We start from the raw sequence: 17,995 nt of genomic DNA, 5'->3' as shown, positions 1-17,995 counted from the left end.
GGTGCCCAGAGCAGCAGGGCCCCTGAGGTCAGAGACCCAGAGTGGAGGAAATGGGTCTCTAAGGCTATGCGCGGCCAGCCGGGCTGACTCAGCGCAGGCACCCGGGCCAAGATTCTTGTCACTGGCCCATGGCAACAGTCGGCTCTCCAATCCGAACCTGCCGAGTCTCCAGCTCATGAGTCTTCTTGACACAACCATCTCTGACACAGGGGTTGAATTCTGTCTACTGAGGTTGCTGAGCCGACCACCGCCAGGACCCCAGGACCCCCAGACTCTCCAAGAGGTGTTGGCAGTACTGTTTGCCCTCCAGGGGCCGTGGAGAGGACTAGAGATGGCCAAGGGCCCTGCGAGGTCGTGCCAGGCAGTCAAGGGGGCTGGGCAACTGGGCCAGGGAGAGGGCCCAGCCCCTGCTACCTCCCCAGGACTTGAGCCAGATAACACCACCCCTGTGCCTTCCTTCCCGTCGTCTGCATGATGCGAGAGGGGCGGACAGCGCCTTCTGTGGGAGTTTACGGGCGGGGACGAGGTGTTCCAGGTGGGGCCCGCAGCAAGGGCCTCCCTGCTCTGTGGGAACAGCATCGTGTGCAGAGCATTCTGGTATGGGGGTACAGGGCGGGAGCGCAGAGGGGACCAGGTCCCTGCACAGAGGTGGCAGTTGGTGTGGTGGCAGACGTGCTGGGCTCTGTGTGCGCGGATGGGTGTCCAGAGGAGCTGGCGTGGAGGGGGGCCACCGGGGAGAGAGGTTGTAGCAGCCACCCAGGCGAGGGGGCCTGGGTTTGGGGCAGGGGCTGAGCAGGATAATGGGCAGGCTCTGCTAGAGTGGTCAGGCAGCTGATAGGAGAACAAATGCCGTCCTCACTGCGTTGGTCATGTCAGACACGAACATGGTGACCCGTCCGCCCTCATGCACTCCTGGCCTCCCAGCCCGAGAGACCAGGCTGACCCTCCATCTCGACTCCCATTTACAGCCATGTGCACAGGGCTGAGAGCAAACCCTAGCGGCCACCCCTCCAGGGTTTCCACTGTGACCCCGTCCGAGCTCCAGGGTTCAAGTGACCCCACATGGGGCCTCCATCCCAGGGTCTTGGCCAGAGAGAGATTCTGCACAGGAAAGAGCCGGTAAATAAAGGCCGGTTTTCTCTAGGCAGTGACATCTGGGAAAGAGAAGAACAGAAGCAAACCATTTTGATTTAGAAACATCTGAAGTCTGTCACCTCAGTTAAGACAGCAAAAAGGGCCAGATGGCTGGAATCTCAGGGGCTGGGACTGGAGGGGCTGCTCAGAGCTGCCAGGACCTGCTCCCCCCATGCACGGGGCCGCCCACGCCACAGGCCCAGTGGACAGATGCCTCATGTTTAGCTCTATTTTAAGACCAGGTTTGGGACTTAACTGGGCAATGCCCGTAGGAAACGAGAGCGCGGCTGGGGATGTGAGCGTGGCCAGGTTTTGAGAGATGCGCCCGGAGGGCTAAGGGTGGGCTGTAAGGACAGACGTGAGCCCAGGCCGCTCAGACTTGCTCCTGGAGCTCGAGCTGCAGGCCGCCCTTGTCCCCGCACTGACGGGATCTCTGGGGTGGCTCTGTGGTTGCTCAGCCTGAAGCCTGGCCCATGGCAAATGGTGACGTGGGAGCTGACCCTAGCCAGTCCCCCCCGACACACCCATGTTACACTTGAGAAAACCGAGGACTGAGCGCACACAGCCACGTGAGGGCATTTAAGGCAGGAGCGGAGCCAGGTGTCCTCCTGGTGGCCTCTGCCCTGCCAGCCTTGCACAGGGGCCTGTTCCACACCCCTTTTCCCCCAGTGAAAGCTCCAGGCCCTGACCTCCAGAGGGATGGGGGTGGGGTAAGGGACCCCGTTCCCACCGTCACTGCCTCCAGGCCCCTCCCATTGGGTGGCTTCTAATGCCAGGTCCTTGGCATTTTCTCCCTTAACCCGGAGCATGGAAAGGGGGTGGAGATTTGTGCGCAGGTTTTGTTTGGCCAGGCCTGGACGTGGGGACATTGCTTCTGCCACAGGCACACCTGAGGCACCAGGTGCTGACAGAGTGGTCTGTGTGCAAGAAAAACTCACAGCGGGTCACGACAGTCCTGCTGTTTCCCCTCCTCGTACGGCAAGAGGCATAATCGAGCTTATCGACCCTCTGCTCATACATGCAAATCTACCAGCCAGTTTCCTTAAGAAATGAGGTGAGCCTGTCTGATTTGTCTCAGCGGTTAGAGCGTCGGCCCGCGGACCAGAGAGCCCTGGGTTCGGTTCCCGCTAAGGGCATGTACCTCGGTTGCGGTTCGTCCCGGCCCTGGATGGGGTTGTGTAGGTGGCAGGCAGTCGATGTGTCTCTCTCACATCAATGTTTCTCTCTCTCTCTTTGTCCCTCTCTCCCTCCCACTCTATCTGAAGATAAATGTAGAAATATCCTCAGGTGAGGATAAAAAAAAAATCAAAAACAGAAATGAGGTGATCCCTGGCCGGTTTGGCTCAGCGGGTAGAGCGTCGGCCTGTGGTCCAGAGAGTCCCGGGTTCGGTTCCCATACCTTGGTGGCAGTTTGTCCCTGGCCCTGGTTGGGTTTTGCGGGTGGCAACCACTCAATGTGTCCCTTTCACGTCGATGTTTCTCTCTCTCTCTCCCCCTCCCACTCTATCTGAACAAAAAATGGAAAAATGTCCTCGGATGAGGATAAAAAAAACAAAACAAAAATAGAAACAAGGTGAGAACCTCAACCCCGAGCCGCAGGTATTTCTGGAGGAGGCTGGTGGGGTGAGGTGGGGTGAGGTGGGGTGGGGGCAGTGCCCTGCTCCTCTGCCCCCCCATCCACGCTGGCCTGTGAGCTGGGACCACACCTCCTTGCCAGGCAGCCTGGGCCCATCTGCTCCATCTGTGGGCCCTGCTGTGGACACCCACACCCGAGAAAATGCTGATAGCATAGTGCTCTGCTTCAGGCTGGGCCTCCATGGCTCTGAGGGCAGTAGTGCCTTCAACGGTCAGAAACAGCAGGAAAGGGGTTCTGCCTGCACTCTGGGGGTACACTTGGTGCTGCTCATTCCACAGAGCCCCCTCTTTTCCGCAGAGGCCACATGCCCCAGCTCAGCACCATAGCCTTTGTGACCTGCATTATTCAAGATCTCCACTGTGGGCTGGCAAGTGTGTTCTTTTTAAAACATGGGAAGTAATTTATAAACCAGCCGATAGCTTTAACGACAGACCGATTGAGCTGATCAAATGAGCCGTCAGAGAAATAACTCATGTTGTCCTTTTGCCATCATGTAAATGGATGGCCAAGCACCACCCTTCTCAGGGGGTGGAAAGGGGCCAAGTTTGACTTCGGTCTCACCCTGCCCCTAAATCACAGGTTTGCAGCTGTCTCCTGATTGTCACTGTGGCCACCAACGGCACAGCTGATGGAAATAAACATGGATGCCGTCCAGTAGCAGATGGGTTTGAAGGTGGGCAGTCTGTGCAGACAGCCCTAGCAGGATGATGGACGTTACTGCTATTGCGTTAGAGGCCATCGAGCTTCTGGCTAAAGTGTGCATCGATCTGGCCAAGGCCGTGCCAGTTACACCCACAAACCAGGCTGCGCACTGGGGGTGCCGCCCAGCCACTGGGGGTCCACCCTGCCTTGGCCTGCATTAAAGCCCTTCCCGTGGAAGGGGCTCACTCCCTCCAGTAATGGGACACTCATGGGCAGCTTGTTATCGATCACACATTATCAATAATGCATTTGTTCCGAGTGGCCTGGGAGGCCATTAGCTGGGCCTGCCGCCCCCAGAGCAGCTCAGAGAAAGTGGGCTGCGTATGCCCATGGGAAGTGCCGATAGGCCTGGACAGGGGGCTCCCAGCCCCAGCAGAGCTCGGGGGGCTGCCTCATGGACCCTCTGTGACCTCTGAGACCTTGCTGCCAGAGGGGTGGCTCGAACCCAAGCCAGCCCTGATTTCTCGCCCTCTGAGGCCAACGGCCACATCTGAGTACTGGGTTGTTTCGGTCCAGAGTCTAAGCATAGTCTGAGACCAGAGGTAGAACTCAGTCTGTGAACAGGTCGGGGCTCAGTGTATGAACAGAACTGGGGCTCAGCCTCGGTTGAGGCCGGAGCAGAGACGCAGTCTGTGGGTTCGGGTGGCGGTGGTGTGCTGGGGCTCTTGCTGGTGCCCATGTCCTCTGCGCTCTGCATGCCATAGTGTTGGCAGCTTGACATCGGCTGGGGTGGGAGATCACCATACACTACAGATCAGCCTTTTCTTGAGGAAGAAGTCTGATCTCCTTCCCCACATTCCATGGAAAAGGTAGTCAGGGCAAAGCTGGAGCACATGAGCATGAAGACACTGGCTCTTTAAATCCAGTCCTTCAGGACAAAGGGGGCCGAGTTAGGGGATTTGGGGGAAGGGGAGAGTGGATGAGGAAGTGCTGGCTGGTGGAGGGAACGTCTGCAAGTAAGGGGCTGACTCTCCTCAGAGCCCCTGAGACAGTTTGGGAGGAAGGGGGTGAGGGTGAAGCTGACTATAGAGGAGCAGCGGCTGAAGTTCTGAACACACAATGTGGGAACCCCAAGCCCCTCCCAAATCCTGCACAGCCAGGGGACTCTGCTCCCCCACTTCCAGGAGACACAGACTTGTCCTCTGAAGAAGTGGAGCCCAGAGGGCCCTGTAGGTGGGTGCTGGGTGAGGCAGGGCCTAGGGAAAGGGGCGGGGCTGAAAACAAGGAGTCAGCCAAAGTCCTCAGGTCTGGGTGGACCCTCCGACCCTTCCACCCTAAGGCAGCCAGGGGTGTTCCCAGACAGCACCCCTGCTGAAAAACCTCAGGGTCCCAGAGACAAAACCTGTGCTCACTGGGGAGTTGCCCCGAGGCTAGTGAGCTGCCAGCCACCCTAGTTTATGACCTGGAGGAGGCTCCTATGGGTGAGTCCTGTTGGGGGATTTTAAGGAGTGCCACATGAGCCTTTGGGTGCTCAGAACCCCCATGGGCACAGTGCCCCAAACCCCTGGTCTGCACCCTGCCTGCCTCTGCAGGGCCCCTCCTCCGTCCTCACCCAGGCCACTCAGTGGCCCCGACCCACAGCCCTCTCCTCTTGCAGTTCGAGATCCGGCAGCTGCGGGCACACCTGGCACAGCAGGAACTGGACTTGGCAGCTGAACGGGAGGAGGCACTGAGGGCCCCGCAGGTGCTCCGCCAGCCTGGAAGCCGCTACCACGTGGTGGAGGAGACAACCACCGAGGGGGTCGTGGAGCAGCTGCAGCCCTTGCCAGGTGAGCTGCCCGCAGGCTCCCCCAATCCCATCATGGGGAGCCCCTCACCTCTGTGACCCTGGGGTCTGCACCCAGCTTCCTGGAGCTGGGGCCTGTCACCTTGCAGGACTGTGTCCCTTCCTCAGCCCAGGATTTGGGAGGTGACTTCAGATCGGAATGACCTCTCTGAACCCTGGTTCAGAGAAACCAGTAGCCAAGCTCCCTTGACTGACCTTGACATGATCTTAGTGTCTTGTATTGGCTCCTGCCTGTTGGTTCTGTGCATGGTCCCCCAGTCCTCACTGGACCCCCGAAAGGGTGCCACTTCCTTCTTGATGAATGAGGACTCTGAGCCCCTAATGGGCAGAGCCCAGATAATAAGTCCAACCCTGGGGCCAGAGCAGCCAGAACCTGAGCCCAGGGCACAGAAAGCCAGTGTGTCACTTTGTACACAGGATGTTATCCTTCTGGTCTTGGTTTTGCTGGCTGTGAAATGGGAACATGCTGGCTCTCCAGGGGAATGCTCAGGGCAGGGGGGTGAGTGACCTCCAGAGCTGCTCCTCACCCCGCAGGTGCAAGGGTCTTGTGTCGTTGTCATCGGGGTGGAAGTACCTCATCTGGGGACGCTGCCTGTCAGGTTTGGGCCATGTGAGGGTGTGGGGAGGCTGTGCCCTGATGGGCTCAGGCCAAGGATGGGCCTCAGCACTCATGTTAGAGCCCAGCTGGCATCCTGGGAGTCTAGACACAGCTCCATCTCCTGCTCAGGTCAGAGTCCTCCCTGCCCTGATTGCACTGGAAGGTGTTACCAGGTGGAGTTTTGTACATTCGTCAGGGCTGAGTGATGTCAAAGAGTTGACTACCTATGTTTTCTTCTAGGAGTTCTATAGCTTACATTCAGGTCTGTAATCCAGTTTGTTTGTTTATGGTGTAAGAAAGAGGTCTATTTTTATTTGTTTGCATGTATCTGTCCAGTTTTGCCAACACTATTGAGAACAGACTGTCTTTATCAAATTGTATATTCCTGCTACCTTTGTCATAGATTAGTTGGCATATAGATGTGGGTTTATTTCTGGGCTCACTGTTGTGTTCCATTGATTTACATGTCTGGTTTTATGTCAGCACCATGTTGTTTTGATTACGATGGCTTTGTAGTATAGCTTGTTATCAGGTAGTGTGATACCGCCAACTTTGTTCTTCTTTCTCAAGATTGCTGTGGCTATTTGGGGTCTTTGTTATTCCATATACATTTTAGGATTATTTGTTCTTGTTTTGTGAAAAATGTCATTGCTATTTTGATAGGGATTGCATTAAATCTGTAGATTACTTTGAGTACTATGGACATTTTATCAGTGTTAATTCTTTCAATCCATATGCATCATATTTCCTTCCACTGAAGATATTGTTTGTTCTTCATTATCTTTCTTCAAAGCTTTATAATTTTCTGAGTACAGGTCTTTTATCTCTGTGGTTAAATTTATTTTAGATGTTTTCTTTTTGATACAATTGTAAATGGGATTGTTTCCTTAGTTTCTCTTTGTGAACTTTGTTATTGGTGTATAAAAATGCAAGTGATGCCCTGACTGATTTTGCTCCGTGGTTAGATCATCGGCCTGCAGACCAAAGAGTCTCAGGTTTGATTCTGGTCAAGGGCACATACCTCAGTTGCAGTGTGGTTCCCAGCCCTGGTCCTGGTCGTGTGGAAGGCAAACAATCAATGTGACTCTCTTACATTGATGTTTCTCTCTCTCTCTCCCCCTCACACTCCATCTGAAGATAAATGGAAAAGTATCCTTTGGTGAGGATTTTTAAAAAATGCAACTGATTTCTGAATATTAATTTTGTATCCTGCTACTTCACTGAATTCATTTATTCTAATAGTCTTTTGTTGAAACATTTAGGGTTCTCTATGTATAGTATCATGTTATCTAGACATAGTAAAATTTTAAATTATTTCCAACTTGGATGCCTTTTTGTTTTCTGATTGCTGTGGCTAGGATTTCCAATACTATGTTGAGTAAAAGTGGTGAAAGTAGAAATGCTTGTCTTGTTCTCGATCTTAAAGTAAAAGCTTCCAGTTTTTCACTGTTGAGTTTCTCACATATGGTCTCTGTTATGTTCCTTCCATACCCAGTTTGCTGAGAGTTTTCATCATAATTGGGTGTTGGATTTTGTCAAAAGCTTTTGCATCTGTTGGTATGATCATATGATTTTTATTCTTCATTTTGCTTATGCAGTGCATCATGTTAATTGATTTGTGGATATTGAACCAACCTTGCATTCCGGGAGTAAATCCCACTTGATCATGGTGTATGATTTTTTTACCATATCGTGGAATTTCATTTACTAATATTTTGTTGAAGATTTTTGCTTCTATGTTCAGAGGTATTAGTCTATAATTTTCTTTGTGTGCAGTGTCTTTGTCTGATTTTGATATCCAGATATGTGGCTTGTAAAATGAGTTTGGAAGCCTTCCCCCCTCTTCAACTTTATGGAATAGTTTCAGGAGGGTAGGTATTAATTATTTTCTGACTGTTTGGTTAAATTCACCAGTGAAGCCATCTGGCCAGGACTTAAATTTGTTTGGAGCTTTTTGGCTACCAGTTAATTTTGTTATTAGTTGACATTTCATAGATCATAGTATTTTATGACAATCCCTTCTGCTGCTACTTCTCTCATTTCAGATGTTATTTATTTGCACCCTCATTTTTCATGGTGAGTTTCTCTAAAAGTTTGTTTCACTTATCTTTTCAAAGAACTAGCTCTTGGTTGTTCTTTTTCTAGTTCATTTAGGTATAAATTTATTTGAGATTTTTTGTATTGTTTTTTTTGAGGTAGGCTTGCATCATTATTTATTTCCCTCTTAGAACTGCTTAGACTATATCCCATACATTTTCAGTTCATTGTGATTTTACTTTAAATGTCTCAGGTAGCTTTTAAATTTTTCCTTGATCTCGTTGTTGAGCCATTCATTATTTAGTAGCATGTTATTTAGCTTCCATGTCTTTGTGTTTTTCTCAGTGATGGCGGTTCTGCAGTTTACTTGTAACTTGATGTGGTCATGGTGGAAGGCAAGTACAGCATTTACCTACTTGACCATCATGACCAGAAGCCCCGGGTGCCCACATATAAACACCTGGACTCAGGCAAGTGTCTCTGGCACAGGGCACATTCTGTAGCATCTCTCTGTCTCTCCTGAATCCTGAGCTCCGGAGACAACAGCATGGCCATTATTGTCTCTTGGCCAGTGACCTCTAGACCCTTAATGCCCGATGCCACGCTTGGTCCCAGGGAGTTGAGATCTCGGCTTGGAGAGTCTGCAGAGTAACCAAGGCTTTAAAGTAATCCTGCACATTCTAGGAGTGTGGGAAGCTTTGAGTCCTTGCCGCTCTGCCTTGCTTCTCCTCTTTGCAGTCCCCACAGTGGGGGCTTCCAGGACAGGGAAGGAGGCAGAAGAAGCTGGGTCACATTTGAGGCTTACTTAGTCTAGATTTAATCAGCTGTGTATCAGCAGCTAGGGTGTCATGGGGTCTGTGCTGACCCTCCTGAAGACTGGGGGGTGTCTGAACAGACACTCAGGCCTCCCATAGACATGCCAAACATGCACCCCGGAAGCAGCTGGAAGTGCCCCCCCCCTAGCTGGCCCTGGAACCGTCCCTGCTCTCTTTAATCTCTTCTGACACCCACTAGCTCTGAGTTCTAGAGGTGTACCTGCCCCAGTGTGCGAAGGCCCATGTACAACATTGCCGTCAGAAGCAGAGCCAAAGCCTCTGAGCCATGAGGCAGAAGCGTGGAGGGCTGGCAAGTGGCATGTGTGATTCACATCCTCGAATGGGCCGGGGAGACGGTGTTCCCCAGCCGATCTCTTTGCCCAGGAGCTGTGTCAAGGGAGAGAGCTACATGACATTAGAAATTATGGCTGCACAAGCCGGGGGCACTCTGGGCCACTGTGGAGATGGAGAAAGGGCAGTGTGTGTTGCTAACCACGACCTTCAAGCCAGTGAGGGCTCTGAGGCCTACCATGTCACAGTAGTCCCCACACAGTCCAGGGATTAACCTGCAGGCGTGAGCGATGTCACAGGACATGGGAAGGACAGCCCAGGGGTGTGGGGCGCTGGCCCAGGCAGGAGGAAGCAGTGTCTGCAGTCACAACGGTTGCCAGCAGGTCACAGTCCCGCTAACGCCAATCAGCCTGTGTTGAGACTCCTCTGGCACAAATCATTTTTATAAACTGGGCTGCAAAGTTACAAGTGTCAGGGCCTGCCAAGTTCACAGGGTAGTCAATAAAACTTTCCTCCCAAATTTATTGGTCTTTAAGCTTCCCCATAACTCACGAGTTACAGCCCCTGGAGGGACTGCCGTGGTCTTAACCATATATCACAGCGAACCTCAGCATCCCACCAGAGCCTCACCAGGCAGCGTCTGGGCCTCCCTAGGCCAAGCAGAGCTACGCTCAGAAGAGAAGGCTCTGTGGCACTGAAGGCAAGTCCGGCCGGAGGGGGATCTGGGGGTTGAGCTAGAGAGGTCAGATCCTGTGGGGTGCTAGGGGGCACAGCTAAGTGGGAACTAGGGCACCAGGCCAGAATGGTGTGCTGTAGAGGTAGCGGGAGTGAGGAGGCAGGGAGTGAGCTATAGTGGGGAACAATATGAGGAACTAGGGGGTAAGCTCGAGTGGGGAGCTAAAGTGGGGAGCTGAAAGTTAGCTAAGGGAAAGGCCAGGGGTTCAAGCCAGAGTGAGGAGCTAGAGTGGGAGGTAGAGGACAAGCTGTAGTGGGGAGTAGATGAGGAACAGGATCTTGATGTAGGGGTGAGCTAGATTGGGTAGCTAGGGTTGAAGGCTAGGTAGGTGATCTAGAACAGGGGATTTTACTGGGTAACTAGAGTGGGCAGTTAGGGGAGGGTGAGCTAGAGGAATGAGCTAGAGTGGGGAGCCAGGGGGCAAGATAGAGTGGGGTGCTGATGGACAACCTAGCGGGGCAAATTCTGGGTTGCGCTAAAGCAGGGAAGCTAGGAAGGTGAGCTGGAGGAGTGATGTGCAAACTGTCTCCTCCTGTCCCACTTCTACTAATAAGGGTTTGTGTTTGAAGATCCTTTGTTGTGTCAAATAGTAGTTACTGTGTGTGTATGTATACATACATGTATATGCATTGTTTTCTGAACTCTCTTGACAGTAACCTCACTGTTTTCTCCAAGAGCAGGCTCAGCTCAGACCTGCCCTCATCAGGAGCCACAGAGGTAGTAGAGGGTAACATGGTTACCAGCACCCCTCCTTTTTTGCAGACATTGGAGTCCCAGATCCAGCCGTGTGTGTGGTCACCACAGCTGCCATAGACATACACCAGCCCAACATCGCCTCGGACCTCTTCTCGGTGGACGTGCCCCTGAAGCTCAGCAGCACGGGCACCTGCGTGAGCTCCACCTCTGGGAGTGTTTCCTGCTCCACTGGCAGCTCTGTTGCTGGGGCCCAGAGTGACAGCAGCCAGACACTGTGCTCCTCCAGGGACTGCAGCACCACCCGCGAGGTGTCCTCTGCGCCCAGCCCCTCTCCCCTACCACTACCACCACCTCCCCAGCAGCCAGTGGTGGAGACCACAGTCCAGGACCTGCTGTCCTCCCTGTCAGAGGACCCCTGCCCATCCCAGACTGTCTTGGACCCAGCCCCCTTTGCCCAGCCCAGCCCAGCGGGCTCCGCTCAAACCAGCCCAGAGCTGGAGCACAGGGTAAGTCTGTGCAACCAGAAGAACCAGGAGGGCTTCGCGGCCTTTCAGATCAAGCCTGTCATCCACTTCGAGCCTGCCACGCCCACGCTGCAGAAGTTCAGATCTCTGGAATCCAAAGAGCAGACCGTGCACAGGGTCCCTGAGACCTAGAGCCCCGGTCGGCTGGGTGGGAGAAGGGCAGACGGCCCTGCGCCCCAGAGGCCGCCAAGGGCCACACGAGGGACAAGGAGCCCACCTGGCCTCTCTCAGGGTGCTGCCTGCCTCCAGGGAGGTGATACCAGGACAGGAGGACACATGCCTCAGACCTCACAGCCCAGAGCCGGCTCCTCCTCTGGGCCTGGTCTGGGGTTTTTAAACCATTTTTGCAGACACCAGCCGGTGGCCCAGCGTCAGCAGGGTCCCGTTCAGGCCCAGCTCAGCCTCTGCCGTGGCCCTCTCCGTGCCCGCCGGGACCCTCGGGGTAGCACTGTGAGAGCCTGGCTGGAGCCAGGCCCGCCGCCGAGCCGATGGTGTTCCTGTCCTCTGCGCATGCTCCTGCCCGCGGGTTCCCACAGGTCCTCGCGGCCCCCGGCCCAGGACGCACAGGGACAGGGGCAGGTGCGGCCTGCGTGACCCCGTGCCCGCGACAACCCCGCGGCTGCTGCCGGAGAGCAGGTGCGCCACCTCAGCCAGCCTGACGTCACGTGGCGCCAGCTGTGACGTCGCAGGCAGTGTGACGTCCCGCTGAGGTTTGGTGGGCGGAAGTGCCGCCCCACTGGGCCGCTCCTTGGGGCGGACATGACGTGAGCGCAGTGGACGTGAAAGCCACGCTGACTTTCGTTGCCACAAAAATGACATTCGTTTGCGCCTGCAGTCATCTGGCCCTTCAGTGCAACGGAAATGACCGCTCACCGGGTGCGACCTTACCTCTGATTTGACCTTCATCGCGCCGGAAATGACGTTTATTTGTACGCGACCGAACTGCCTTCTTGACCTTGGTTGCAGCGGCTTTAGAGAGACCCAGTGGGCGCAGAGCCCCTCCCTCTGGAGCTCAGTCTCCCCGGGAACCTGGTCCAGGGGGGCGGGGCGGAAGGTCAGAGGTGACCCTGCCTGCGTCACTATGGGGATTGTGTCTGGGGCGCTCTGGGCAGGATGAAGACCTCATGTGAAGACCTCAACGACGGTGTTCCCCACTGATGAGCTTGGTCGTACTGCCTGGTCCGGCTCAGGTCTCCCCTCAACCAGAGGGGACTTGGGGTCACTCCCCTTTTCCTGCCTGGAAGGCCTGGGAAGCCTGAAGGAGTGTGCACTCCCCAGGCCTAGGGAGAGCCGCTCAGGGGAGATGTCTGCCCCTCCCCTAGGAAGAGAGGGGCTGGCAGGGTGACAGGGATGCAAACAGAACAGAGGCAGGGTGATCCCAGCGCACAAGTCCTTTCTTTAAAAAAATTTTTTTTCTTTACTAATTTTTAGAAGAAGGGAGGGAGAGAGAGAAACATCAATGAGAGAGAACATTGTTTGGTCCCCTCCTGCATGCCCCCTGTGGGGGATTTGGCCCACAACCTGGGCATATGCCCTGACCAGGAACAGAAGTGGCCACTGCTTGGTGCATAGGTCGATGCCCAGCGACTGAGCCACGCTAGTGGGGCCCACCCGCCCTTTCTGTCTCTGCATCCTCCCTGCCTGCCAACCGGGCTGGCAGGTCCCACCTGCCTGTGACACAGGTGATCCTGTGTGGACCTGAAGGATCACCCTCCTCCTCATCACAGCCCAGAAGGCCACTTTTCTAACAGCAGGACTGCGGCCAGGCCGGCTCCTTCCACTCCCTCCAGATGGTCTGCAGACAGACCAGCCTCTGGGGTCCCTGATGGCAAAAGGACCAGTTCAGGTTTTACCAGATTTTTCTAAGTGTATTTTGTGCTAAAACAGCTAGGAAATTCGACCTGAATAACTTGGGTTTCTGTCTGGGGTGGAGGTGTCCTCAGGCATCATTCTTTAGTTGAGTTGACCAAGTGCCACCATGTGTACCCAGGTCTAGGCTGGGTGCTGAATACAGAAAACCGGAAAAGTCCCCAGCATGGAGTCAGGAGCAACTAGACAGATCAGAAGCTGTTGTGAAACAGAATAGAGAGCAAGGGATGTCAAGGGACACACAGAAGCTGAGACAAAGATTTTAGAGGGAAAAGTGAATATCTATTGGACATCTAGGATGCTGGCAACTCTGGAAAACCTCATCTCATTTAAACTCCCAAAAGGATGAACTCTGTTCCACACAGGAGGAATCTGACATCCAGAATCTGATGTCCCACCGCTATAAGTAGCAGAGCCCGAAATAAAAGCACTGTTTGATCCCAAAATATACATAAAATGCAATTTATAAATGTTCCTTAAATTTACATATGGACATGAATGAATAAATGCAAGCATCCGTGAGCTCTGTTCACCATCACAAACAAATCTGGTAGCAATTACTTGACTAGATTATTCAGGCTCCTGTTGCGGGGCTGCGTGTGCACGCTGAGCACCCAGTGCCCACTTACTAGGTTTTCACAGGGCGTCACCTCGTGTTCACAAGCGGAAATGCAGCACCAGGTCCCCCGCCCTTGCCAATCAGGAGCCCCTTTCTCCCAAGACTTCATGCCTGGGTGGAAATGGCTACAGGCATCACCACCAAGTTTGGCCTTGATTGAGAAAGCCAGGGGCCCCTGTAACTCCTGTTGGGGAAACATCTGCAAATCAGAGAGGCTGCATCTGTTGTGTTTGCAGTAAAATCCTTCCTGTTCTGAGGAATTCCTTGTGTGCAACACCCTTTTACTGGGCCCTGGAGATTTGGGAGGGAAGGTACCCGCTCACAGTCTAGTGAAGGAGACAGCCCCATCCACGACGCTCCCAATCCCGTGTTACAAGTGCTCTGGTTGACTGGAACACAATGGAAATGATGTCAAATTTCACGTGACCTTACATTCATTTGGACCTTCATCAAGCTGGAAATTACATTTAAATTCAGTTGACCTCCCAGCCGTTTTGAGGTGTTGTGAATCAGAAATGAGGTTTTTACTTATTTTTTAGAGATAGAAGAGAGAAAAACATCAATTTGTTTTTCCCATTAATTTATGCATTCATTGGTTGATCCTTGTATGTGCCCTGACCTGGGGTGGAGTGTGTAACTTTGGAGTATCCCTACCATGTTATAACCCACTGCTCTATCCTGGGCCGGAAATGACGTTTAAACCCATTTGACGTCTCGGCCATTGTGACGTATCCTGAAATGACGGTTTAGCAGTTGGCATGATGTGGGCACCGCTATAGAAAGTTTTGTGCATGTGATATCATGCCAATGTGACATCTTAACCTACACCCAGCCTGAGGCTGCGCCCTTGGAGCTAGGAGGCAGGACACAGGCGTTCCTGGCTGAGCTGGATGCTGACTGGCTGCCTTCCTGGGCCTCAGCCTCCCGTCTGTGAAGTGGGGATCATCGGGGAGCCTGGCTGCCTACAGCGCCCCCTGCTGGTCTGCACTGGGGAGGCCCAGGGTCAGATTCAGTGTCCAAGACCATGTTTCTCCTCCAAGGCGCAGAAAGAGTCGTTTTTTATGCTCCGCCTGCCAGGTGGCTTCTGCTGGACTCACCCTCCCGCCTGGGTGTGCAGTCGGCCCGGGTCGCCAGCGTCATCACAGTCCCTGGGCCTGGCTTCTGCCCTCTGGTTTGGTCTGACGCCCTCAGAATCAGAGCTCAGCAGGTAAAGCATTGAAATGCTTAACTTTGGGCTCTGACCTGTTTGGCTCAGCGGTTGGAGCTTCGGCCTGCAGTCCAGAGAGACCAGAGTTTGGTTCCTGCTAAGGACACGTACTTTGGTTGCAGTTTGTCCCGGCCCTGGTTGGGCCCTGCGGGTGATGTGTCCCTTTCACGTGGATGTTTCTCTCTCTCTCTCTCTCTTCCCCTCCCACTCTATCTGAACAAAAAATAAAGAAAGAAATGCCTAACTTTTTGTTTTTTTAATAAACTTTATTTTGTAACCATTTTATTTTTATTTTTAATTTATCTTTTTTGAGTGAAATGTTTAACTTTTAAATTACCTGTAACACAAAAAACTTGTGTTGAAAATTTCTTTAGAATGTAGTTGTCTTTACAGCTATTACTATTAAAAATAACAAACATAAGTCTTTGGAAAAAAGTGCTCACTTGCCCTAGCTGGGTAACTCAGTTGGTTAGAGAGTCCTGATATGCCAAGGTTGCAAGTTCGATTGCCAGCCAGGGCACATACAAGAATCAACCAATGAATGTATAAATCAGTGGAACAACAAATAAATGTTTCCCTTTCTCTCTCTCTCTCTCTCTCAAAATTAATAAAAATAAAAACGTAAAAAGAAAAAAATTGCATATTTTTATTGGAAAGGCATTTCTTAATTTGTTAGGGCTAAGAATTATTTCATCTGTTTATATGTCTGTGGATGACTATTTCTTTTTGCTAGGAATCACCATAATTTGTCTTAATATTTTTTCTTTATTGATTTTAGAGAGAAATAGAAACACTGAATAGAGAGAACATTGATTGGCTGCCTCCTGCATGCACACCACTGGGGATTTGACCCACAACCCAGGCACGTGCCCTGACGAGGAATTGAACCAGCAACCTCTTGGTGCATGGGTCAACGCTCAACCACTGAACCACACTGGCTGGGCAGCATAATTTGTCTTTTTATATTTTAAATGTTCCGTATGAATCTTGTGAGTTGGGCTGTTGGCTGGCCCCCAGAGGTCCCTTACCCCTGGGAAAGCACCACAGTGGGAGACCGGGGATTGTGGAGCAGAAAGGGGAGAAGGAACCCACCAGTACAATCCTTCCACCACCAGCAGCTCATGTTCAGGAAGAGTCCCTGAGGCTCTGGGCCTGCTGCCCTTTGGATAGTGTTCAGGTGCCCCCACCTGCCTGGTTGTATTCCTTCTTTGCTTTGTACAGAGGGTCCAGTTCTGCCAGCTCACGGACCACGTAGGGGTGTCCCTAGGGCACAGCCCCATTGTTTCCTAGGCCATACTGTCCCTTCCCTTGGGTGATTTCAGATTCTTTCTTCAGAGCTGTAAACTAATGCTTCCCAAACTTTCAACCCCACCCTCCAGCTGAAATACCCTCCAAAGCTCCAGACCCACTAGACTGCCTCCCCTGAGTGTTCTGTCTATATCTGACACTCAGCCTGTCCTGGGCAAGTCTCATCCTCTCCACCAAACATGGGTTCTTACCTCAGTGAGTTGGTCCCTTGTTACTGAACTGCAGTTTCCTCATTCCCTGGTCACTAATCCCTGTGGCTCTGCTTCCTTAATGCCTCTCATTCTTCTCTCCATCCTCACGGTCTCGACCTTCATTCGGGTTCCGAGCATGTCTCCCTGGTTACAGAACATCCTAACCAGCCTCCATCATGTTTGTCCCTTCCCGTGAAGACACACCTGTTCCTGGAAGGCCCTTTCTCAGATGCGGGTGTGGCTGAGTCAAAGCCTTGTTTCAACCCCACCGTCCTCAGAATAAGGTCTACTCGTTAGGATGACTGAAGACCCTTGGTGACCTGGCCCCTGCCCACTGCCAGCCAGCTTTCCTCTGGTCGTTGGGCTCTGGTTAATATTGAATGTGCAGTCCCCCAGCTTCTGTTGTCTCCCCCGCCCCATCCCTCCATCAGTGCTTCCTCCTCAGCCTGGCAAAGCCCTACACACGCTACGTCTGCCCCACTGTAATCTCATCCGGGAGGCTCTCCAACCCACCCTGTGTTCCCGTCCGCTAGAGCACTTGTTACCCAGGTACATACCCTTGACCAGGAATGGAACTTGTGACCCTTTGGTCTGACACGCTAACCACTGAGCAACACCAGCCATGGCTCATTCTCTTTTAAAAAATGTGTTGTTTTAATCCTCACCCGAGGATATTTTTCCATTGCTTTTTAGACAGGGAAGGAACAAGAAAGAGAGAGACATCGATATGAGAGACACATTGATTGGTTGCCTCCTGCACCACTGGGGAAATCCAACCTGCAACCCAGGCGTGTGCCCTTGACCAGGAATCGAACCCTTGACCCACAGGCCAACGCTCTAACCTTTGAGCCAAACCTGCTGAGACATACGGGTTTGCATTATTCCATGTTTTCTTTTTAGAGTTAAAAAAGAATTTATGTCACTTATTCCAAGTTACATAGCAGGTGAGCTACTGAAATTTGAAAATCCAAACTTGCCACGTGTTAAGTTCTTTCATAGCACCATTCCACTTCCCAGCAGCGCAGGAGGGCACATGACCAGTCGCTGTACGTGCTCTGTGATGCCATCTGTATGAAGTTGAAGATCAGGCAACACTTACGTTGTGCTGGTAAGGGTTTTCCGAGGTACTCGCCAAGCTGGCTCTCCTTCCGTGCGATCATTGGCTTTTTATCCGCACGGAGGTGAAGCTGACATTTGTCGAATATTTTACCAAATGCGCCAGCTACTTCTCTAAACGCATTACCTTATTTAATGTAATCTTCAGAACAGCTCTTTAAGGTAGTCTTATTCCTACGTCCATTTTAGAAGTGAGCAAACAGGTCGCCAAGGGCCAAGGGCCAAGGGCCTGGCCAACCTCAAAGAGCTGTCAGTCACGGAGCTGGGCACCGGGTGCGAGCATTTCGCTAGAGTACCCGTGTTAGTTCGTCCTGCTCCGGTTCTGCCTCGAAGACCGGGACACGGAGACTGTCGGTCGGCTCTCCAGGGCAGATTTTCCTAGCTGCCGTCCTTAGTTCACCCAAACGTCCTGTCCTTCTCACTGAGGGGACCGGGACAGACACGTGGAGTGGATCCGCAGGACCCTGTGGACCTTAGACCCGTCCCCCCTCCCGAGGCCCCGCCCCTTGGTCCGGCGGACCAATCAGCGGTGCGGGCTGGCGCCCCGCCCCCCGCCGGGGTTTTATAAGTATGGCCGGGCGCTCCGCACTGCGCAGTCGTGGCTCGGGCCTGAGCTCGCCGGACTCGACGGACGGCGCCACCGCCCCTCCGCGCTGCGTGCCCCCACGTACGCCGCGCCGCAGAGCGCCCGCCCCGCCCCGCCCCTCTCCTGACCGCGGCGGCCGGCGGG

General features: G+C 53.0%; 1 protein-coding gene across 1 annotated transcript in view; it reads left to right on the top strand.

Annotated features, from left to right (window-relative positions):
• The window catches only part of TMEM266 (transmembrane protein 266), a 32,141-nt gene extending 21,054 nt beyond the window's left edge, over positions 1-11,087 (top strand). Inside the window, exons 8-9 of the mRNA XM_036278137.1 lie at positions 5,070-5,241; positions 10,498-11,087. Of these exons, the coding sequence (XP_036134030.1) occupies positions 5,070-5,241; positions 10,498-11,087 (762 nt within the window). The remainder of the gene's footprint in view (positions 1-5,069; positions 5,242-10,497) is intronic.
• Positions 11,088-17,995: the final 6,908 nt, after the last annotated feature.

This window comes from Molossus molossus, unplaced genomic scaffold (assembly GCF_014108415.1).
Source record: "Molossus molossus isolate mMolMol1 unplaced genomic scaffold, mMolMol1.p scaffold_m16_p_24, whole genome shotgun sequence".
Taxonomy (NCBI): Eukaryota; Metazoa; Chordata; class Mammalia; order Chiroptera; family Molossidae; genus Molossus; species Molossus molossus.
The sequence above is the reverse complement of the archived record's forward strand: the minus strand, read 5'-3'. Positions and strand labels throughout refer to the sequence as shown.